The sequence below is a fragment of the Crinia signifera genome, chromosome 2 (genome assembly GCF_055691185.1).
Source record: "Crinia signifera chromosome 2, ASM5569118v1, whole genome shotgun sequence".
Taxonomy (NCBI): Eukaryota; Metazoa; Chordata; class Amphibia; order Anura; family Myobatrachidae; genus Crinia; species Crinia signifera.
This window is the reverse complement of record NC_139218.1, coordinates 283,897,117-283,922,659: the sequence shown is the minus strand read 5'-3', so window position 1 is coordinate 283,922,659 and position 25,543 is coordinate 283,897,117. Positions and strand designations below refer to the sequence as shown.

Below are 25,543 nucleotides of genomic sequence, written 5' to 3'. Positions count from 1 at the left end.
AGTTGATTTTATATAGTGTGGCGAGCGCAGCAAGCCACCGTGCCCGAAGCGTGGCGAGCGGACACGGTCTCATAAGAAAACCCGGGAGCCCAGATATTACATAAGTACCATTTTTTTTATTATTTTTTTTCATGGTTTGAAACCTTGTTTTATGCACAAATAAAATATATTTGTGTGTATTTCATGTGTTTATACAACCTAAATGCAAGATACCTCAAGATACATCACTGAAATATAAAAATATTCTGAGATACGGAATAATCTGTTATCAAAAATTCTTCTGGTCCTGAGCATTTTGGATAAGAGATACTTGACTTGTATTGTCCACTGATAAATGTGTACATGTTATACCTCTCTCCCCATAAATGTCTCTTTTCCAGCGTAAACATTGCTAATTTGTCCTCATAGCTTTATGACTCCAACCCTTTTATTCCCTTGGTTGCCCTGTCTCAACTTTTTCGAGTTCTATAATGTCCTTTTTGTAGTGACGAGCCAAAAATTGTACTCCAAATTCTAGATTAGGTCTAACCAGTGCCTTGTAAATTGGCATAATTATTTAAGTGACCCTAGCTTCCATGCCCCTTTTTATACAGGCTAGTATCTTGTTGGCATTGGCAGTGTCACGATCTACTATCATGTGGCTCAGAAAACAAAAACCAGATAAGAATGCTGAGATAGAAGATAGATCCATCCTGCTGCAACAACACAACAATCTGGGGTATTATTATCCTTTATCCTAGGTATCCTCAAGTCGGTTAACTCTGGCTATCAAATACATTTAGATGGAACTGACTAAACTGAACTAGCCATTCGTCTTTCCTTATATTGTCTGGTGCTGCATGCAATATTGTTTTGTTGGCCGCGCAGCATAGCTGACAGAAGAGATCTCTATCGATCGCAGGAGTTCGCAGATTGGTCGCATCAGTATGCCATCTGAGCCAGACTGATAGAGTAATATCATCTATTAGCACCAATGACCAATGCTGTAAGAGACCTATGTTGGATCCCAAAAGCTTGAAGATATTTCCATTCCTCTACCACAAAATCTATTATAACCATCTTATTACCAGATTGACCCACTGAAGTAAAAATATTAATCAAACTGCCTAATACCGTAATCTAATTTGTAAACTGCAAGATCTATTTTATGATGATGTCATTCACCCAGCTGCGTGACACTTATTTACCTCCCGGGGACTTCTAAAAAATTTACATTGACTCCAATCTCACCCATTACTGACTCCATTTACTTGGGCCCTCCCTCCACATATCTTTGCTGGTCTTACTTCTACCTCACACATGGGTCGTACCTTCTGCAGTGTACAAAAGTCCCTGAGAAAATTCCCGCTCAATGTAAGTGGGTGTAGAGTTGGTGGGAGAGAAGTGGAAGAGACCATATGCAGCACTCATTTTCTAAGTGCATTCTTCATGAACAGGTGTATGGTAAATTTCTCCAAACTGGCTGCACATAATGTATCCCTCCCTATTGTGACTCTATTCAAGAGGCTGTGGTCAGGTGGGTAATGTTTCTCAAGTATTTTTGCACCCTATACCTGTTCCATGTTTGGAAGCTATTGCATAGCTTATACAGTATTTAAGGTTTTTACATATTTTGCTTGCTCTTACTCCAACATTGTCCTTCGATATTGGTACCCACTTGATATCACATATGTCCTTAGCTATATCCTTATCACGGCAAAAGCAGCTATTTCCCAGCTGTGGAAATGTAATTCTACCCCACTCTCTCCATGGTCACAAAGAAGGTTCAAGCACAGGCTTCTGATGGAAATGATTGATTTCTCCAATGTAGCTCCTACGTTATAACAGAGGAACAAGTGATGGAAATGATCTAAAAGGCATGACACAGAATGAGTGTGCCAATGTCATCAGTGCTATAAACTTTGTATCCATTATTTTCAAATATGGCTGCCAGTAAAATCACAATCATGGTCTAATTTCGTATGAAGAATACTCGTTACCCCATTTATAGAAACCTAGCACGCTTCCCTTTTCAAGCATTTGTTCCAGATGAGAGCTCAGTAGACAATAATTAATTATCTCTGCAAATCTATTTATACATGTACTTGCATGAATTTGATATATTTTAGTCCTCATTCAATTAGTTAATTTGTATAATGAGTTGCCGTTTCCGTGTATTCAAGCTAGCATTTTAAAATGAACAATTATCTAAAAACAGCTACAAGTTCTACGTGAGAGATGGCAAAAACATGTCATATTGTAGATAGCCAAAATAAAACTGCAAGAATGTCACGCTCACCAGGTCTAGAGCTGATCCACCTCCAAGGTATTCCATAATAATCCATAATTTTGTGTCCTATGAAGTTAAAAAGGAAAAAAAAAATATATAGGTTAAAATGTTAGAATGTCATCTATAGGACAAGATACGAATTGTCTTAAGTATATTAATATAATCCAACATTTTCTTAAATAAAAAGACCTACGTTTTAGATTTGTATAATATTTTACAAACCCTTTATTCCTTTCTGGAGGAAACTACACCAAATAATCGCTAGCTTACTGGTCTCATTCCAGTGGCTGTAACATCAATAGTCACATCTAATTCAGAATCAACTTTATTGGCCATATATACTTGCGCATACTAGGAATTTGACTTGGATTGCTGTGCAACAGCCAGTTAGGTACAGTTAAACAGTGACAGATATGCGGACACATACAGGTATGGGACGCCTACTCAGTGGCCGGACACGATCCAAATCACGTGACCGGGTTCGTTGCCCGGCCATGCGACTGACACACATCAGGACTCTGGCTGTGTGCCACCGCTAGCATCACCGATACCAGCAATCGGCTCCTGGCGGTGGCAGCGCACCTGATGTTCGGGATGTGTTTGCGCACATTAAAATGTATTTTAATAGATCAGACTGCCTCCTATATTAATAAAGTAAAATAGATTATGTGATTTATACACGGTTCTCGTATGTTAAGTCTTTTTAGATGTTAATGAGTACACAGGTGAATCACCTAGGCAATCACCAATCAGGTATAAAACGACGCTCAGAGCTCACAATAAATACATTCACTCCTGATGAAGCCGGAGGTCTTGATTCCGGGGAAACGCGTTGAGCACCTATAAATTGCTGTCTACACCCATCCATACAACCGCCAGTGACGTCTCCACTACCCCACAGACGATCCTTAAAAAATCATCTGGATATACAATCTTCGGGGATATTGCTTGATCCCTAATTTCTTCCAGTCAATCCAAGAGGACATTCGTATTGGGAACCCTGAGTCCTTGAAAATATAGGACAAACCACAGGACACTTTGTCACGGACCCTGGCTCCTAAACCAACCAGGCACAATGGGATGGTAATATATACAGCTCTTTTCATCCAATCTGTTTTTGAAAAAGCTCAAAGCTAAAACCAAAAACGCTGATTATCCCTGTGATAGCTATTAATGATGGTGTGTCATGAACTATATGTTCTAGAGCGATTCACCTTTTTTATATATTTTAGATTTATTTGATGTTGTATTAATAAATTCTCTTTATATATTTTGAGAACCGTGTATTGCCAATTTCTTTACAGCCAGCGCTGGCACACTTTTTCTTATATTCATTCTCTATAATAGGGCCTGACAAACCCTGTGCCAGCAGCTGTTGATAGTGCACCACACATTATTCTTTCTTTAACATACAGGTATAGGCTAGAAGTACACTGGGGGATATAGACGCAGGGAACACATACCTGCCAAGCAGCACAGTGCCTAGGCAGCCATCAGAGGCGCCACTGGTCATTGCAGCAGCCAGGCAGGTAGCAGTATAAGCAGAGACAGTACAGTTATCACACAGGGAATATATACCTGCCAAGCTGCACAGCACCTAGGCAGCCAACAGGTAGGTAGGTAACAGTATGAGCAAGGACAACACAGTTACAGCAGAGACAGTACAGTTATCACACAGGAGATGTGGGGTTACATATGACTGAGTGCACAGTTCCACAGTCAACCCTTGAACAGAATACTTTATGGACCATTGCTCATTGTACTGAATTTAGCTTATCTCTGGTAACTGGCTTGTTGGCAGCAACATCTGGCAGTGGCGTGTTCTTTCTATATACAGTGTATTGCAGAAGTTCTGCCTGCATGTGCAATAAAGGAAATGCAACAGTCGCAGTCATTTATGCTGCTTTCAGACCGCAAAACTGGATTTGACCAGGTATTTTAAAACGTTTCTAAAAACGGTCAGCCAGCTAATACCCCTTTCACACCGCATGTCTTTAAACGGTATTTCAGTGAAGTTTCTCTCCTTAAACGGTATTTCAGTGCAGTTTTTGTTCCTTCACAACACTGAACCTGTTTTAACCCATAGAAAACAGTGGATGAAAGAAAACAGGTAGGACCCAGCTTTATTACCGTTTAGAAATACCAGTTCAATAGAACCGGTAAATTCACTCTGCACCTTTCAGACTGCACAAATTACCATTTTAAAACGGTAAAAAAACAGCAAAATAACGGGTAAAAAGTGATGTCTGAAAGGGGCATTCGTTTTAAACAGTCAACCAGCCTTCTTTCTCACACATGGAAATGTATTACTATGAGCATGGCAGATATACAATAACGCTGTGTACACACGGTCCGATTTCCTTTCCGATGTTAACGATATAGTCAACATCGGATCGGCATCGGATCTGAATCGGATGCAGATCGCAAGGGTTTTAACCCTTGCGATCCCGATGCGCGTTCACGTATCGGAAGCCAGGAAGTCTTGGCTGCCTTGTCTATATAGTGCAGATCTGCACTATATAGTCAAGATAGAATGCAAATCGGATGTGCCTTAAGATCCTATCCACAATCCTATCTGATCAGATCGTGGATAGGATCTTAAGGCACATCTACCGTGTGTACACACCATAACACATGGATAACATCTAAATAACAAACGTTATACAAAAAAAAATCTAATTAATTTTTTCAGACACAGGATACACTTCCACTTCTTACATTTTTTTTTGGGCTGAAAATACAGCAGTTTCTTCAGTAAACCTATTGGTATTGTGTCTTTGCTATTAATACATGCTGCCTTCTTTAATCTTCCCATGCATTTAAGATTCATTTACTAACTGCAAAATAGGAGTGTGCAGAGTGCAGACAACTAGTGCGGAGATGAGCCTATGGGCCTTATTCTAGTTCACTCTGACAAAATCCTTCTTAGATGGACAAAACCATGTGCACTGCAGGTGGGGCAGATGTTACTTTTGCAGAGAGAATTAGATTTGGGTGAGTTATTTTGTTTCTGTGCAGGGTAAATACTGACTGCTTTATTTTTACACTGCAATATAGATCTCAGTTAGCCGTAAAACCCCACCCAAATCTAATTCTCTCTGCACAAGTTACATCTGCCCCACCTGCAGTGCACATGGTTTTGTCCATCTAAGAAGAAATTTGATTTGGGTGGGGTTTTACTTCAAAGTGAGTTCTATATTGCAGTGGAAAAATAAAGCAGCCAGTATTTACCCTGCACAGAAACAAAATGACTCACCCAAATCTAATTCTCTCTGCACATTTTACATCTGCCCCCCCCTGCAGTGCAGATGGTTTTGTCCATCTAAGAAGGATTTTGTCAGAAAGAGTGAACTAGAATAAGGCCCTATGTCTCAATTTAGGAAGTTCGGATTGTTGGCAGATTCTGCTGAAGTGAAAATGTAACTTCCGCCCCGCTTACTTGCACTTCAGGATTCATTTTCACTTTTCTCTATAAACACTGCTCAATATTTCATGTCATGGGAATCTAAATATTGTTATTGCATTGGTGTACTTGGACATACAACTGTGTTTTTCACATAAAATGCACCAGGAAATACAGCAAGCATCCCACAGAGTATAGTCCAGCATCTGATCTCAGCAAGGGTTATGGTATATAGGGGGTCGACAACGTCTAGGTCAAAAGTCACTACACTTTGGCCTAAAAATGGTCAACATTGACAGAAGGTCGACACAAGCTTAAGGTCAACATGTGACACGCAAAAGGTCGAAAAAAAATTCCACTTTTTGTTGTCGACAAATGTCAACATGGACACCGTATTGGTTTCCCGCTACACTCGCCATGCTTTGGGCACTGTGTCTCGCTGCTCCCGGCAAAAAAAAAAAAGAAAAACTTGTGGCCTTTGAGTGTCGACCATGTCCATGTCGACCTTAAGATTGTGTCAACCTTCTGTCAAGTTCGGCCTATATGATATGTCGACCATTTTAGGTGTCGACCATTGGTGGTCGACGTACACATTGTCGACCCAAGGGCCGGGTACCCTCAACAAGAGGGTCTGGTGGCATTTAGCAGTGGGAGCATTCTCCAAGACATACAAATATACTAACTGACCAAAATACGGAGAACTCTTGTGATCAGTTTGCCGCCACTTCAGCCAAACTAATTGTTGTTAGGTACACATACTGTAACAAGCGGTTACCAATGTTCTATCATGGGTGCATGATTAGGTTAATGGAGGATTAATGATTATACTGCCCCGGTGGGAGAGCGCTAACAATATTGTGCTGCCTAGGTGGAGAAAGCAATACTAATAGCCTGCATGCGTTCACCCACATTTCTTACACTGTCCCAGTATACAACCATGCAATCTCCGGAGACAAAAACTACTAGAAGAGCTTAGTAATGTTAGTGTGGTATCATGATAGGATGTCACCTTTGCAACAATGTAATCTTTCTAATGCTGCTATTTAGGCAAGCCAGTTCTGCCTCATTTTGGAATATTGGGATTCAGGACTTATGGTGTGTACACACGGTAGATGTGCCTTTAAGGCCCATACACACCTGCCGACTTTAAGCTGAAACTCGCTCAAAACAGCCATTTTGAGCGAGTTTCAGCTTAAAGTCGGCAAGTGTGTATGGACCACCGATGCCCGACTAGCGATGATGCGCGCTCCCGCATCATCGCTAGCAAAGTGGGCCGTCTGCTGGTTTTACCAGCACGTCTGGCGATGATAGCTCATATTTGAGCCATCATCGCCAGGTGTGTATGGCAGCCGGGCTGAAAGATGAGAGACTTTCAGCCCAGCTGACCGGCCGCTCCCGCCCCCACCCCCTGTCGCCCTCACCGTCGCCTCCTCCCCCCTTCTCCCCACCGGTGTATACTCACCCCGCCACCGTTCCCACGCCGCCACACTGCCACACTGCTCCTGCGCCCGACACTCTCCCCGGCCAGGCCACACAGAGTCTGGCACATGCCAGCAATCTATATATTACTGGCACCACTGGCCACCAATGTATAATTTTTATGGCGGCAATGTATACATTGCCAGCGCAGGCTAACAATATATACATTACCCCAGCAATTAACATGTAGGTAAGCGGCACTAATGTGGCATATGTAATAGCCATTACGGTGTGTGATAATGGGCATCATGGTGTGTTGCATAATATTTAATGGGCATCAGTGTGTGCCATTATCTGTAATGGGCATTACGGTATGTGACGTAGTGTGCATCACGGTGTATAGCATGTATTATGGCCATCGCAGTGTGTGGCATAACATGTAATGGGCATTACAATGTGTGGTATAATGTGTAAGTGGTATTACAGTGCGCAAAATAGATTTTTTAGCAAAGATTAAAAAAAAAAAACACTATAAGGCCGATCAAGAGTGGGTGGTTAAGGAGTGGGCCACTGTAAGAGAATATTTCAAAACAAAGGTGGTAACAATTATTTTATTATGACAATAGATTATACATTGTTGGTGCAGGTGAATGGATTTCCCCGGGTGGGGGCGGCGTGTACTTGAACGCTGGGCTCTGAATATATGCAGCCCAGCGATCAGTTTTCAATCAGGCACCAAGAACAGAAATGCACTGAAATAAAAGGGCCGTTGCTCCCACCCTTGGAATTCAAACCCCGCCCATTATGTAAATAGCCTTTTTATATGAAAGATTTTCAGCAAAGTCTTTCGCCTCCTGAAAATCTCTAGCTCTTTGGGGAAAATAGCTCAGTGTGTACGCACTACTTTGGTGAAAGATTTATCTTTCAGAGATTTTGGCAAAGTCTTTTGAAATGAAAATCTCTAAGTGTGTATGGGCCTTAAGATCCTATCCACGATCTGATCAGATAGGATCGTGGATAGGATCTTAAGGCACATCCGATTTGCATCCTATCTTGACTATATAGTGCAGATCTGCACTATATAGACAAGGAAGCCAAGACTTTCTGGCTTCCGATACGTGAACGCGCATCGGGATCGGATCGGGATCGCAAGGGTTAAAACCCTTGCGATCTGCATCCGATGCCGATCCGAAGTTGACTATCGTCAACATCAGAAAGGAAAATCGGACCGTGTGTACACAGCATTAGAAACAATACCAATCCTGGAATATATATAGATATATCTATCTATCTATCTATCTATCTATCTATCTATCTATCTATATATATATATATATATATATATATATATATATATATATGTATATAGATATATATCTATACACACACACACACACACACACTTTTATATAGATAGATCACTGCCATCAGCTGTGAACAGCGTTGTTCACAGACACATATCTGGCACACACTGGCCGATAGACCAGCACTATATCAGCTACTCCACTTAATGCCAATATATCACCCAGTGTGTACGCAGCATTACAGGCTGGATCAGATTTTCATTGTACCAGAGGTCTTCAATCTTATTCAATCATTTTTATTCCATGATATAATTAAAATTATGGGGAGAATATATGGGGAAAAATCTGCAGTCTTCTAAAATCTTTATGTTGCCAAACCATTAAATAGGATATGAAAAACATTGGGTGAGATTTAATAGGATGAGAGAATCAGAAAGTAAGAGATTTGGTAAGAAATCTCCAGGGTTTTTTTTAAAGCGGCAATCATTTACACTGCAAAACCAGTGTGATCTTGAAGTGTAAATGGTTGCCGCTTTAAAAAAACTGGAGATTTCTTACCAAATCTCTCACTTTCTGAATTTCTCATCCTATTAAATCTCACCCATTGATTCCCAACTTCTAATTCCCAACTAATTCCTACAAGAATAATTATTGATAGCCACAACGAAAAGCTGAAAAAAAAAAAAAACTCCTTATGAACCACGACAACTATAATAGACTATAAGTTTGGCTTATAAAACATATCACATACTGTACAAAGATCCCTTCCTTTCAAACGGTATACGGGCTTTAGATCTACAGTGTTTAGGTAGACAATTAAATGGTTGCGAAATACTGGTCATCAGTCTACAGGTCGACATGGACAAAAGGTCAACAGCCGAAAGATCCACACGGTCAAAAGGTTGAGGATTTTTTAGTGATTTTTTTCTTACATCTATCGGTTCATACTTTAGCATCCATGTGGGCATAGAGTCCAATTATAATAGTGTGCCAAGTGCAGGAAGGCACCGTGCCTGAAGCATGGAGAGAGCAGAGACACCAAAAAACCATGAAAACTCATGTCAACCTTTTGACCCTGTCGACCTTTTGATTGTAGACCTAGACACTGTAGATCTAAAAGGACCCAACACCTCTCAAACACAGACACACACACCCAACATGGGTAAAGCTATGTTTTCTACTGCCAAGGACAATACTCTTGCATTGACTTAATTCTGCAAACCCCCAGTCCACTCCAGTAGATAGCAGCCACCCAAGGCTTACCTTAATCAATTAGAAACATTATAAAGCCTGAAATGTTGGTAGAATGAGGACATAACCAGTCATTAGTTGCATTACATAAAGGAATCAGTGTCTGCTGCATTTATTCTGTGGTTCAGGATGTTCCACTGACTCAAGATTTAAAAGGGAAGCATCGCTGGAGCTCCCTATATTGCCGTACCTTACCTGCCACAGAGTATTGCACATACCACCAAAGAAAGCTTAGAGCATCACAGTGACAGTATACAATACACAGAGCATTGCAGTAATCACCATTTAATATACAGAGAGCAATATAATGAATGCCATATAATGCATAGAAAATCATAATGACCACCATACTGTATAATGCATAGTACAACACAGTGACCACCATATAATGCAGAGAACATCATTGTAATGGCCATACAATACAGAGAGCAGCATAGTGACCACTATATAGTGCAGAGAACATCACAGCAAATGTTATACAATGCAGTGACCTTTTCATACCCCCACTATCCACGTCGGCGTGGAGTTGATTTTAAATAGTGTGGCGAGCACAGCGAGCCCGAAGTGTGGCGAATGCAGCGAGCCCCGTGAGGCGGAATACATGTGAAGTAATCCGCATCCGCTCGCCACGCATTGGGCTCGGTGGCTCGCCGCACTAGATAGTGTGCCCGAAGCGTGGCGTGCGCAGCGCACCCCGCAAGGGGACGCGGAATACATGTAAAGTAATACGCGTCCACTCACCACACTTCGGGCTCGGCGGCTCGCCACACTATCTAAAATCAACTCCACGCCGACGTGGATAGTGGGAGTATGAAAAGGTCGGAGGATGCGTACTGCCGCCCCTCGCGGGCTCGCCACACTTCGGGTTGGCGTTGACAGTGGGGGTGGCGTTAACAATGGGGGTGCATTTAACATAGTAATCACCCAACAGGGTGCCTGTACAATTAAAAATCGCATCGCATGCGATGCGACCAATACGATGCCCTACGATGGAAATCTTGGGCGCCGTGATAATACACAAGTACCCATTACAGTGTATCACCATGAATGCCATACAATACACAGAGCATCCCAATGACAGCCATATGATAAGGAAAGAATCACAGCCATTACCATATAGATCAATACAGAGACACATACAATACCAAGAAAATCATAGTAATACAAAGAACATCACAGTAACAGCCATATAATGCAGAGAACATCAAAGTGACAACCATATAATGCAGTGAAGATCACAGTGACAATCGGACAATAAAAAGAGCATCCCCGTGACAGCCACATAATACAAAAAGTATTTCTGTGGAAGTCATACAATATAGAGGTCAAACTTCAAAATTACACTGAGAAAAAAACAATACAGAGTATCATAGTTACCACTATACAACAAAAAGAGAAAAAAGACTAACACATATATATATAATATAAAGAGAAGCACAGTGACCTCTATACAATACAGAGAGCATTAGTGACATATAATAGGAGGTGTGACTGATAAATGAGAATGATGCTATAATTTACATTTAATTATATTAAGTACATTTTAACTAAAATTCCTCTCATACTTCAATAAGTAGTAGTTATGGGGCAAAACAGATAATTAATTGTAATCTAAGACATACAATTCAATTTAAAATTAAAATCCACGTTCATTTTTTTGTCAAAGCTGAGAGATACAATCAACAGTATCCCTGCACAACAACTTCATCCACTGTGTCTCTTCATACCCATCCTTACATTTATTCTCCTGCCTCATGCCACTCCCAAGTACCTCTCCAACCTCAGACGCCCTTTCGATTTCTCATTTACCCCATTGTCTATCCAGCTTCAGGATCTCCCAACCCCTAATATTTCTCCAGGCTCAGCTCCAGTTTCTCTCCAACATCAACCCCCACCCCAAAATATCTGTCTCGTCTCCAGCACCCCCAGTATCTCTCAAGCCCCAGACAATCACAGTGTCTCTCCAGCTTCATGCCACCGAGCATCTCTCAGGTTCTCCCAGTGTCTCTACATATTTGTCTTCGTTTCTCTTCAGATTCGTGTTCCATCCCAGTTAGACCTCAGCCTTATATTCACCATGTCCCTCCAACCTGCATCTATTTCATTTTTGTTCTGTCTCTCTCTCTCTCTCTTTGGGCCAGATGCACTAAGCTTCAAAAGTGATAAAAAGGAGAGTGATAAACAACCAGCCAATCAGCTCCTGCCTGACATTTTTCAAACACACTCTGTAGCACGGCAAGGAGCTGATTGGCTGGCTGTTTATCACTCTCCATTTTATCATATTTTGAAGCTTAGTGCATCTAGTCTGTCACCACCTGTGTTGGGTGCTTACAAGCTCCAAGCACTGACAGATGTGGTTCCCATCCACCACCATTGTCTGTTATATCTGTTGCTCCCCTTCTACCTCCCATCTCTGTTGAATTATCACCTTCTCTATCATCCCCTCCTTTATTTTATCCCCTTCTCTCTCTTATCCCTGTCCCCATTCTTTCCCTATCTTTCTCATCTGTCCACCTTCCTACCTATCTTTCATATATGAATCCTCCTTTCTCACGTCCTCCCTGGTTTCTGAACCTGCATCATATACACTTAATAGACTACAATTTTTAATTAACCCTGGATTAAATGATGAATGATCCAATAAAACATAGCTTATTTTATTTTTTTGTAAAGCGCAATTTGTTTCCAATAATTTTTAATCAAACTACAGATGCCAACAGACATGGATGCCAGTCAACGCTGTGATATTTGGTTATGCATTTTGGTACCCTGGTATGTGTACTTGCACGATTGCCAAATGCTTACATTTGAGTGTGGGATGAACTCTAGGTGTAATAGGGCTGAGGTTACCTTGGTGGGGACACCAGCCTAATTTCAGCTGGTGTACTTGCTAGTACCTCTTAATTGGATAGGTTTGTTGTTGATTTATAAAACCAGATGCTAAGCAAATCTATAATTTTAAATAAACATTGATTGTCATTTAGATTTTAATGTGGTGCATCTGAGAAGGATTGCAGTAGTTTTGGCCTTAAGCTGGTTACACATATATACAATCGTCGGGCCGTTCTTCCGTTCTGGGTCGGACGGCCGTTCAATTGTATAAGTGTGTACACTGTCCGACTCACTCTGTACGATCAATAAATGGCCAAAAACTGTCTTCTCTGTCCATACTCGGTCGATCGATGGTTCATTGCAGTTTAATTTTCATCTGACAGGACGGGCCCATATCAGAAAAAAAGTGCAGTGTGTACGCACGTTCGATCAATATGCTGGCCATTCTTGCGACTATACTGGCAAAGCTGGAACGCCCATGTGGGCATTCCATAGCTGCATGATCTCTCCTACAGCACAAGAAGCGTTCACCTCTGCCCATGTGTATTTAAAGAAATAATAATAATATACATGCACCCCAAGAGGGGGAAAGCATTCTACAGTCAGCCGGCAGGGTGACTATGGACAGATACCGCAAACTGACTGTAGACGCTTTCCCCTGTCTTTATAGCAGTTTGCATATCTGTCCATAGTCACCCTGCCAGCTGCTATAAAGACGGGGGAAAGCATTCGACAGTCAGCCAGCAGGGTGACTATGGATAGATACTGCAAACTGACTGTAGACGCTTTCCCCCGTCTTTATAGCAGTTTGCATATCTGTCCATAGTCACCCTGCCGGCTGCGTACCCCGACTTTTGTTTAGGTTTTGTACTCACGCCTCTTTGTTTTGGTTTGTCCTTAACCCAGCCCATTATGATAATTTTGTTTATATATATATATATATATCGTGGCAATAGCCCAAATCGAGAGAGTGTGTACGGTGGTACAATCTTTTTCTTGCGACTGTTTGGACAGGAGTACATCGGACATCGCAAGTAAAATTGTACAGGTGTGTATGCGCGTATCGGCTGTTGTTTGTGGACGGTCAGACGCGTCTACGGCCAGTCGAACGGTCGCAAGAAAACAGGGATTGTATAGATGTGTACCCAGCTTTAGTAAAATTGTCAGGATGCAATTCAACTAGGAAAATGCCATAACACAATGCTTAATGAAGTTAACCCTGGGGTCATGTTCGTAAAATGCTAATTATTATAGCAGATCTACAGTAGTTGACTTTTACTACTCACCTTGAGATATGACCCATAATACTTTGTAACGTAAGGACTATCGCACTGGCTCAACACAGTGATTTCTTGTTGAATATCCTCTATTTCATCTTCTGCTTCTTCCAAGTCTATAATTTTTATAGCTATAACTTTTTGAGTCCTATTGTCAATCCCTTTAAAAACTTCTCCAAAGGATCCCTTGCCAATCTTCTCTAACTTTCTGAATAGTTCGTCAGGGTCTGCTTTTAAATTCTGTTAAGGAGAAACAAAAAACATATGTGAAATAGCAGAAACAGGATAGTGGAAGATGCAATTTTATCAACTGCCAACTGATTATTTATATAAATACACCACAATCCCAATATTTCAAGTGCCCAGAATAATATTAGCCAGCAGGAAGCAGCGGGTGTCAACCTGACAGTAGAGGAGGAGTTAAAGCTCCTGGTGACAGAAGATGCCAGAGGAATTCCTGGTGGGCTGCAACCATGCAAAAGAGTTTACAGGACACCGGCGGCCCAGGTGAAGTACAGGAAGGCAGACGCCATGCAAAGGAGGTTACAGGCTGCCACCTCCTTCCCCCCAGATGGTGACCACGGAAGACAACGCCTGAAGCCCTGGTGGTAGGTAGCAGCCATGCAAAAGAGCTTACGGGGTACTGTTCTCCAAATGAAGAACACCTGACCCCTGTTTTTGCCACCCTGATGCTCAGTTGAGTGCTATGACCACAGTTGCAGCAGTGTTTCTAAACCTTTGCTTGTCCTGCATTAAGTCACTGTTTTGTTGTGTGCTCACTGGTTTACTTTGTGGTGGTGGTGGTGGTGGTGGTGATGGTAATAATAATATCACCAATACTTTTGTATTATTATTACTATTATTATTATTATTATTATTATGTACAAAAAAATTGAAATGGTGTGAAAAAAAATTCTTCAGTACGTGTTAAGGATTTAAATCCATGTGAGCCCAAATAAATCAGGTTTTAAACTATTCAGAATCAAATGCATATGCTGCGACCTGCGACATATTCCTTCCATAGGCATCCATGCCGGAATTCCCTTTTCTACCTGATAATATAGTCAAAATTGACTGTCCTCTTATGGCTCCCTTGGATAAATGTAGATACTAACTCCTAGTGGGGGGGGGGGGGGGGGGGGGTTTGGAGTAAAATGTGCTTTTTTTACAGTTCCGTTGTGGTTTTTAACTTGTAAACCAGTATGTAAGGGACCCAGGCCTTGTTACAAAACAAGTCCTGGGATCCTTACATACAGTTTTTTTATACAAATCAACATACTTTTCATGACTGTTCTCCACATCTGTCCTACGAGCCAGACATTCCTCTGCTGCACTCATCTGAATAACCTCTAAATCTAAACATTCAACATGCAGCAAAGATCAAGCTCATGTCCAACCTCCCGGAGTGGCTATGGATACTGCTTATGAAACTCAGGAGTATTTTAGGGTAGCAAAGGTTACAGGATTCTGGTACAAGATAGAATTCTGGAGGTGACGTTGTCTAATCAAATCTTCCCAATAGCACATAAGAGAATTGGGGATGAACACCTCCTGCCTCATAGTGCCCAACTTACGGATCACATAGAGACACAATATTGGGACAACTGCAGAATGCTTTCTAAACTGTCTAATCAGAGTCAAAATGAAAACTTATTTAAGGACAAAACATAGAATCGGTTCAGTTGAGTGGTGCCCAGTTAATGCTTTCTGTTCACTTTTGGTAGCATTTAAATGCTCCTCACTTTATAGAAACTGGGACAGTTCTCTAAGCAACACTACTAGGGACCTAAACAGGTTTTCAATACTGACTAAACCCATATACACACAGTACTCACTATACACAGTACTCATTAATACCGCTTTCAGACTGCAATTGCAGGGTCGCACTGGGACTTTGAAACGGTTCAGTCCCGGGGCGACCATGCATTTTGGTCTGTTCACATCGCGTCAGGGTTGAGCGGCAGAGTGTCATCAGGGGTGGGGGAGGAGGCAGCACTTAGAGCTGGCACTGCTGCAAGCACTGCCTCCTCCTTAGGGGTGTATTCCATGATTTTGCGAGCTGTGACAGCGAGCAGTGCTGCCTGCTCGCTGTCAAAGCTCGCATGGTCAGTATTCAACCGACCCCCTGCACACGCCGTTTACCCCTCACTAGGTTTTTTGTAGCAAGGGGGAAACGGCATGTGAGGCTGCTAAAACAGTGAGGCTCACGGCTAAATGCAACTGGCTCACTGCATTAGCCATGAGCCTCGCTGTTTTGTGGGAATTCTCACTGTCCTGTGACAGCGAGGATTCCCCTGGAACATAGAATAGTTGTTTGAGCAATCCCAGCCATTTAACCCCTTCATCGGCCACATTGAATATGACCCACAAAGCAACATGGCAATCAACCGGTAAGAACCCTTCTTTTTTTACCTGTTCATATTGCCGTGTTACTAGCGGTTTGCTGTAACCATTAACCCCTTTCACATCACACCAATTACCAAGTCGAATCAGTAAGAAACCAGCATGAACCTGGTAATAAGGTGCGATGTAAAAAGGGTACAAGGATGAAGGGTGGGGGAGGGACCAGTTCATAAGAAAATAATTGAAAGTAATCATCACACTAGATAATAAAATTTAGACAATAAAGTATGCAGTACATAGTGTTGTAAGGTACATAGATCAGTGGGACATGGATCAGTGAAAAGAATGGATAAGTGTCCCTTGCACACCTGCCTATGCCCACCCCACCCCCACAAACAAACACACACACTCTAGGCAGTGGGGGTTTCCCCTGTACCCCTCTCAGCCAGACCAACCTATCTGCTATTTTTCATTTAGCTCCAATACAAATAGTTAGCACTGCTCATTAGATGAACACATATTTCTTTGTCGTGCTCTAGGTTTGTAATAACAATTACATTTCAGTACAATTATGACTGCTAGGTGGCTTACAGAAAATCCAATCGATAGGGGAGCAGACAATGGGGCAGATTTATTAAGCCTAGTGAAGAGATAAAGTGGAGATAAAGTCGAAGGTGATAGCGCACTGCCAATCAACTTTTAACTGTCATTTTCCAAACACAGCCGATTGGCTGGTGTGTTACCACCTTCTTCTTTATCTCCACTTTATCTCTTCACCAGGTTTAATACATCTGCCCTATTTGGTAATTCTCATCAGTGCCAGCTCCAGCAGAGTTTACAGCTATAGTCACTATCACATGTTCAAATACACATACATTTTAGTGTTAATTTTTGTCAAGAGACAGTTAGGTTAACTGTATATTTTGAGTGGAAGGAAAATCAGGCAACCACAGGGTGAATACACAAACTCAGAGAGTGGGAATTGAACTCGTCAGGCTCAACAGCCCTAGCGCTAGTAGAAATCCAATGGTCATTTAAAAATAAGAACATTAACAGCATTCAATGTATACCATTTTTGAATAATAAAAATAAAAAAACTTCTCTGCACATGATCTGACTAATTTCATCCGCTAAAACTCCCTCCGATTTCATTGTACTGAAACTTTGCATTTAAAGCACACACACACACACACACACGTTCCCGCAGCGCTTTACAGATAATATTTGGCCATTCAGACCCTACCCCAGTGGGGCTTACAGTATATATATATTCAAATTTCAATTCTTTTTACATTTTTTGGGGGTTGTGAGAGGAATTATCCCACACAAACACGGAAAATATATACAAACTCCACTCTGCTGTCGTGGGAATCAAACACACAATCTTACTGCTGTGCGGAGTAATGCTAACCAGTTCACCATCCGTGCTCTGTCTAAATCACATACACATACAAGAAGAAAATATAAAGCACCCCATATGCTTAATTTACTAAGAATCAGGTTTGCAGCCTTGTTATCCACGAAACATAGCAGGCGCATTATGGTCTAAAAATCCAGCATCGACTAACCATCAGATTTGAGTTGAAATAGAATGTCCACGAAGTCCGTCATATATTTTTCATCTAAAATCTTTAGATACACCCCTGACCGAGAGAATCTGCTATCAATTTGAGAAACAATCCCTGAGCCCATACCCCTATGAACTGTACAGGCTTCGTTAGCGCACACACACACACACACACACACACACACACACACACACATTCACCCTCAACTTGAAAATGGTAATGGAAAATGGGGGGGAGATTGAAGCGTGGGGTCCCCCTTATTTTATAAAAAAAACAAGAATCAGGCTGAGAGTTTGGATAATGCTTTGGAAGGAGACATACAGTGTGGTGTTCCCATGCTATACCATTAGCCAACTGGTCAGCCCAAAGCTGGGATCCCTCAGGATATTTCAACCCCCGTCCAAAGAACAACCACCTGGGCTTTATGTAAAGGAGTAATAAAGCAATAAATGGATTACTGTACATAACATTGTTCTTTATTTGGTGTGTTTGTCCTGTCTTTATTTTTTAAACCGTTTTTATTTTATTTTTACAGGTGGTCAGAGCATGCTGGTGTTTTTGGTTCCACTTCCTGGGACTTGGCTTTATTGTATGATACTCTATGTGGCCTACCATATATACGGGTGCGATGTTAAGTGTCACACATCATCCATACATACAAACAGTGGGCTAATACTGTGCATTATCTTGGGAACCCCTGCAAGGGGGAGGGGGCGGGCAATGATGTAGTAGCAATGTAGGGTACAGTCCCTGTATTATACCTACAATGAGTTTCAACATTACATATATTCTGCGCAGAGGTGTGAAATGTTACATCGCATTTAACTGAACCAACAGATTACTTTCCTATTATAATCATGTAACTTTACCATTTTATAAATATGAATATAAACATAATTAAAGTACTGTGATTTATGTAATGGTAATCCAAAGGAAAATATTTCCTGTGCATCGAGATTTCTAATACTACTATCAAAACAAATAACATCTAACAATCCTTTATTATTCATTTAATGACCATACCATGTGAGAAATATAAATGTACCTTCATTTCCCTTCCAATACAGCACTTGTGCCTGCTCTAGTGAATAAAGCCATGTAAATCACACACAAAGAAGCAGTGTGAGTTCATATGGACAGCAGCCTTTCCTTAAGTGTACTAAAAAGTAAAGATACTGTATAGTACAAGGACCAAACTGTGTAACTGTAACCTACAGACTCCAGTCAGAACCTAGAAAATGAATGCACTTCACATATGCTACATGTAAAAGGAAAACACAGAAGACTTCCCATTGCGTACACATTAGAAATAAAAAAGTACCTTGTTGAAAAGAAAATATTTTATTTTCTGAAGGCTATGAAAACATTCTAGCAACTTATACACAGGCAATATTTAACGAGTAAATAATGTAAGTATACTACATAACCCTTTTGCTGGGTTATGCTGGGTATACACTGTGAGATAAAGGGACTAATGCAGACTCATTTGAAAGGGGCCGAATGCGGACCTGTTCCGATGGAAGGGGGGTGATCTGCGTATGCACGTATTTGTGTTATGTGCAGATGCATTTGCCAAGTATCACACCCGCCAAGGCATTCACACTGGTAGGGCGGGAGGGGGTCCTTCAAGGGCGTTACCAGGGTAACGCCCAACGTTTTATGGAAGTCTCCATGATAACACTGGGTGTTCCCCATGGGCACACAGGCCGGCCGATGCCTGCACGGGTGGGCGGCTGGCGTCACATGATGTCAGCGCCCGCCCCCTTTTTTGGTGGATTGCGGCTGTAATAAAAGTGAGTTTAGACTTTTATTACCGAAGGCAGGAGGGGATGTGAAGTGGGTCATGGTAAATGACTAAATACGAATAATGCAGTATGATAAGCATGTGATCTCTATAGTAAGCCCACAGGAATAGGCGTATCTAAGGAGTGGTCCGGGGGTGCAACCACCCATTAGACATACCGCTAATCTGCAAAATGTTAATGTCAACTTGGTCAGGAACATATTAGCGGAGCCTGACCGGGATGACTAGCTCCGCCTCCCCTGCCCTTTCCCCAACAAAATTTGTCATGTGCGCGACCTGGTGTGATGATGTCATGCGGTGTGCACACCTGCTCCAGCGCCCGCCCGGATCTTTGTGGACAGCGCACCGGCTGTGTGCGTCCTGCTGCTGTGCACGTGTGCAACATGGGTGGCGTAATGACCAGTAATAGCCATGCAGGTTGCGCACCTGCCCATGCTCTGCACATGAAGCACAGTATAAAACATATTCCTGCACACGCCGGCTGTGTCTGACTGCGTGAGTGTCAGTGAGGGGAAGGTGACACAGCAGGTGAGGAGGAAAGAGTGAGAGCAGTGTAACTAGAAAACCCCGTACACACGGGGTGATTTCAGCCATAATCGCTGAGCGACCATATCCCGTGTGTACGGGGTGACTCTCGCCAGGAGCGTGCTCCCGTGACCAGCCCTGACATGGTCACTAGTTGGAGGAGCATGCTCCTGTGACCAGCGACTTCCCCTGGCAGAGAGTCTAGAGAAAACGGCACACTGAGCAATATATGGCTCAGCAATATACTGCCGACCGCTCATATTGCTCCATTGCTACTGAACTTAGCACTCGGTCACTTTAGTGCACTAACACTGGCTGGCAAACAATAGTAGAAAGAAAAAAAAAATGTTTTAATAATTTTCATGAGCAGTGGGTTCCCTGTTTAGTGGCCCAAGAGTTATCCAGGGTCTATTTCTATGTTATGCACAGGCAGTGAGGAGATATAGACCCTGAAACACTCTTGATCCCCTAAAAAGGGAATGCACATTTTTTTTGGTACTAGAAGCCTGAGTCTTAAGGTGTGTACACCCTTGTACAATTTAGACTATGTATACACTGCACTATATAGTCTATGCAGCCAAAACTTCCTGGCTGCGATACGGGAGCGCACATCGGGAGCGCAAGGGTTAAAACCCATACAATCTGCATGAGATCCAGATGACATTTTGACTATATAGTCAAAATCTCATGCAGATTGTACAGATTGTACAAGTGTGTACACACCATTAGTCTACACAAGATTAAAAGGTGCCCATACACTTATCCGATTTGGGGCAATTTCACCTGATCCCGACGAATCGGGCCAAATCGGATGTATTTGACATCCCCTCTGACCCGATGCACGGTCCCGTGCGCATCGTGTTGGACCCTACAGAATGAACCTGCTGCAGGTTCATTCTGTCGGATCGGACCCATCAGCGGTACGTCGCAGGTGCTTTTTAGCTCCCACGATGTGTTGGATCCGATCCATAGGTGTGTGCCAGCGGTGAAGCACTGCTTGCACATATCTTTGTGCAGGGGCGGACAGCAGTGGGGAGCTGGCAGCGGCTGGATCCAGGTGGCAGGGAGCTGGTAGTGGCATCTGCCAGGCGGCGGGGTACGAAGTGGCTGCTGAATTTAGAAATTTGTCAGAAAGAGTGAACCAAAATAACCCCCTAAGTGACAAATATGCCTGTACTCAACAGCTCTTTCTTTTTTCACTTGTTAATACTTTAGGTCTTTACAAACTACAACCGAGAACAGTAGGGTGCCCAAAGTTTGCTCACCATGCAAGAATACGAGTGACGCAAATTGGGGTCTATGTCTACAGACACAAAAAACCTCATATCAACCCTTTCCTGTGTGGACTATTTCCATGGCAAACTATTGAATGTGTTGACCTTTTTTCCATGGTCGACTTAATGATTGTCTACCTAGCGATCCACACCTGGCAATGTTACTTTAGTGATTCTCATTCTGCCATGATAAGAAGGAGTGTAACCACACACTCACTCACTCACTCACTCCAAAGAGGTTGTTATACGGCAATAATGGCATAACATATAAGTGCAATACTTGTGTAAAGTATGATGGCAATTCTGGAATCATCAAACACAAAACTGGCAGATGTGACTGTGATTAGGAATAAACCACATAGCTGCATAGAGCATGGCTAGGGGATGGGGGTGCACACAAAAAAAAAAAAAGTTTCTAATTCAAAACATAATACAGGACAGGTTCTTGCTTTTTTTCTTCACCTTGACTGATGATCCTTAATCCTGGATGTCATATACTATAGTAGGAGTTACCAGGTCAGCTTACATAATTAGAAAAAACAGCACAAAAAGCAGCGCTACCAATTAAAGATGAATGAATCAGATATCAAAAAGTAACAACAATTTATTAAAAACAATAATAAAAAATACACATATATAGCAGCATTAATTATCCCATAGCATATGCATCACAAGTGGGTGCATATGCTATGGGATAATTAATGCTGCTATATATGTGTATTTTTTATTATTGTTTTTAATAAATTGTTGTTACTTTTTGATATCTGATTCACTCATCTTTAATTGGTAGCGCTGCTTTTTGTGCTGTTTTTTCTATATATTTTTGGGGACTGACCCTCCCCATTCAAGCAGCTGCTTCAGATTGAGGTCACAACACTTTAAGCGCTCCTATGAGTAGACACACTAGTGTCTACTCAAATTCTTTTGTATACAGCTTACATAATTGCAGATATATGTCATACTACTAAACACATTATTACCATACACCTACATGTCTAATTTTAACAATGAAACCTCTGTGTGTCTATAGTTATACACCTAATTATTGTATATAAGTGTAAATAACTGGGGCACGATTTCCAAATAAATAGTACATTGCAAATGGGTCTGTAAATTGTGTAATACCAATTGCATTAGTTCCGTCTGCATATCTACATGCTAGTAAATTGTTTTAAACAGGAGTTTTTAATCTCATTAAACCTTGTGGAAGCAAAAAAAGTACAGTGGTACCATGACATACACACACACACACACAACTCAGAATCATGTACCAGTACAGTCCAGTTACTGTCTGACCATTCTTTAATGTTAGCTGATGACATATACAGCCAATGACATGAGAAACTGAGCCACGCCTGAAGGCAGAGTAACACTGGTAAGGTAAATTATCATAACAATCGCCCTGTTTCCTGCTCTTCCACCCAAGAAATGTTCCTGTGTGTCTGACTCACACATACTTCACTCCGACATCAGCTGCAATCACCTGCTCGGTCTGCATGCTCCTGCCAGTGACTGATCTGGGGCCCAGGACATGCCAGGTAAGCTACTGCTCAGGTTTAACTAAAGCTGTATGCAGTATTACTTATTGCCCTGCTGTAAGGAGAAGACTCAGGTTTCTGCCACTATTACACCGGATATACAGCAAGCTGCTGCTTATCCTATCATGCATGTCTTGAGTAAAAGCATGGGTCGAGCAGCGCCGGACACCAGAACTAGCTGTCTGCAGACAGTTGTGCAACACTGACAGATGTGCTAACATGAGGTTTCCTCTAACTGGACTCAGGCTTAGCAAGACTTCTACACAGTGCTTAGTAAAGGAGCACAGGCAAGCGCATATGTACATTGAACCCAGCAGGCAGTATACACTGTGATGGGGTGCATTACACAGGTGCATGCGGTGATGCATTACACAGGTGCCACGCAGTGATGCAGTGCATTACACAGGTGCACACAGTGATGCATTACATGGGTGCCACGCAGTGATGCAGTGCATTACACAGGTGCGTGCAGTGATGCGGTGCATTACACATGTGCGTGCAGTGATGCGGTGCATTACACAGGTGCGTGCAGTGATGCCGTGCATTACACAGGTGCATGCTGGGATGCGGTGCATTACACAGGTGCATGCCGGGATGCATTACACAGGTGCATGCCGGGATGCATTACACAGGTGCACGCAGTGATGCATTACACAGGTGCACGCAGTGATGCATTACACAGGTGCACGCAGTGATGCATTACACAGGTGCACGCAGTGATTAAATGCATTACACAGGTGCATGCAGTGATGCATTACGCAAGTGCACGCAATGATACATTGCATTATGCAGGTGCATGCAGTGATACTGTACACTGTAATCAGAGCCATATTTTGACCTCATTTGGCCGTAGGCAGGATACCGGTTTGAGGCCCCCCTCCCTCAAACAATCCATAGCACTATATTTTTGCAGCTGACTGTAGGAGCACCAGTAGAGTAGCTTGGAGCGAGCAGAGTCCACAGATCAATGCCCAGCTGTGTGAACATCAGCATTGTGAAAACAGTCTCCAGGTCTTTTGGAAGTAGGCTTAATACCTGGGTCACATCTAAAGTAAACCCAAATACAGTGGGTGAAACCTTTTGGTGTGTCCAAACATTTTCCATCCTATCAAAGAACACCAAAGGGACATTGGGAGTGTGGGCAGGTCTAGGTGATGTCATGTAGTCACGCAATGCTCCTCTGGGAACAATCTCAAAGGCCAGGATATTTATGCGGGGCCCCTTGAAATTTGCTGGGCCCTAGGCAGGCGCCTAGGTCATCTTGTAGAAAGTCCTCTTCTGACTGTGGTATGTTACATTACACAGGCAGGCTTGTGTACCCATCCCCAGTGGGATGCCATGTACTGTAGTAACATCGTGTCCAGCGCTAATAAAAGTATACTAGTAAGTACTCTACTGTGACACATTAATTACCAGGTAAAGTTAAGTACAACTGTAATCCAACATAAAAGCTGTGGACTAAGCCTGCTGCAACGTAACACCCATAGGTTTTTATATAGGGAGGGGGACGCAACAAAAGTTCTCTAATATGTTGTTGTTGTTATTAGATTGTTTCACAACATATAAAATGTGTCTGATCTCCAATAAGAGAGTCAGAAGTAATATGCAGGGAAATTACTTAGCCCTGCACAGCAGCGGCTGTATGACAGTGTACCCGGCACATGCCCAGTGTTATTTCATCCTCACCTACTCTGTGACCCGGGCTGGGGTGTGTGAGGCAGGGAGAAGGCAACACGTAGTGTGGAAGGTGTAACGCAGGACCTAGGACAACCGGTGCCTATGCGTGGTGGTCCCTGGGTCATAAAGGGGGCATAGATTATAAATAGTGAGTAAAACTTCCTATGAGTCAGTAGAGCGCAGGTGACCCCCTGAGAGTGGCTCTTACCTGCACCCCAGGCAGGCCGGTGTGCCCCGGGGAGTGAGTCATGCTGTTGTAGCCTGGATCCTGCAGCCCAGCTCCGGCCTGAGATCCACAGCAAGCCGAGGACACCTCCCCACACCCGGGCTTCCCTGTATCTGCCAGTCAGGGCCCAGGAGGAGGGTACAGATGCACAAACACTGGGAGAGTTTGGTAGCAGGAAGAGATTTGCTGTATTATTCTCACTAGGATGATGATTTCCGGCTGCAGGCAGGGAATTCTCCTGTAATACAAAGTGTCCCTGTTAGTGCTCTCCTGCACTACATGTCATGTATCTCTGTGGTGTTCCTTCGTTTACAAATAACTAGACCAGGAAACAAAAATGAAAAACCCATTTACCACCCACCTACCCTCCTCCTTTCAGACTAGTCTCTTCCCTCTCACACAGCTCCTCCTGCTGCTGCTACCTCAGGCTCTGAGCTAAAGCTGGGTAATCATGTCACTGCTGTGACAGCAGAACACTCACTGTACCCAGCATCAGAGCAGACGCAACTATTCTCATTGCTTGCTGTAGCTTGTGTGGGGAATAGCCCCTCACATTGCTTTATCACATATGTAAAACGGAAATATTGGGATTTTACTCTTCACTGCAGCTGTAGCTACGGGTGGAAAAGTTGGTACATATGTACATAGTGGGCATCTGAAGCTGTTTTTTTTTTTATTCTGACCAATTTTCTGAATAAGTTACTACAATTTCTGAGGCATTACCAATCATTTGCTGTCACCTCCATGGTGTCTCTGATCTGCGTGCACCCTGTGTGGGAAACTGGCTGGCAGCGGGTATGGGTGAAAACCGGACCAGGACAAAACCCGCCGGA

At 42.6% G+C, this 25,543-nt stretch overlaps 1 protein-coding gene across 1 annotated transcript in view; it reads right to left on the bottom strand.

Annotated features, from left to right (window-relative positions):
* The window catches only part of STK24 (serine/threonine kinase 24), a 54,955-nt gene extending 29,855 nt beyond the window's left edge, over positions 1 to 25,100 (bottom strand). Inside the window, exons 1-3 of the mRNA XM_083168762.1 lie at positions 24,693 to 25,100; positions 13,765 to 13,995; positions 2,279 to 2,335 (exon numbers count right to left, since the gene is read on the bottom strand). Of these exons, the coding sequence (XP_083024888.1) occupies positions 2,279 to 2,335; positions 13,765 to 13,995; positions 24,693 to 24,734 (330 nt within the window). The 5' untranslated portion in view covers positions 24,735 to 25,100. The remainder of the gene's footprint in view (positions 1 to 2,278; positions 2,336 to 13,764; positions 13,996 to 24,692) is intronic.
* Between the last annotated feature and the right edge of the window lie 443 nt (positions 25,101 to 25,543).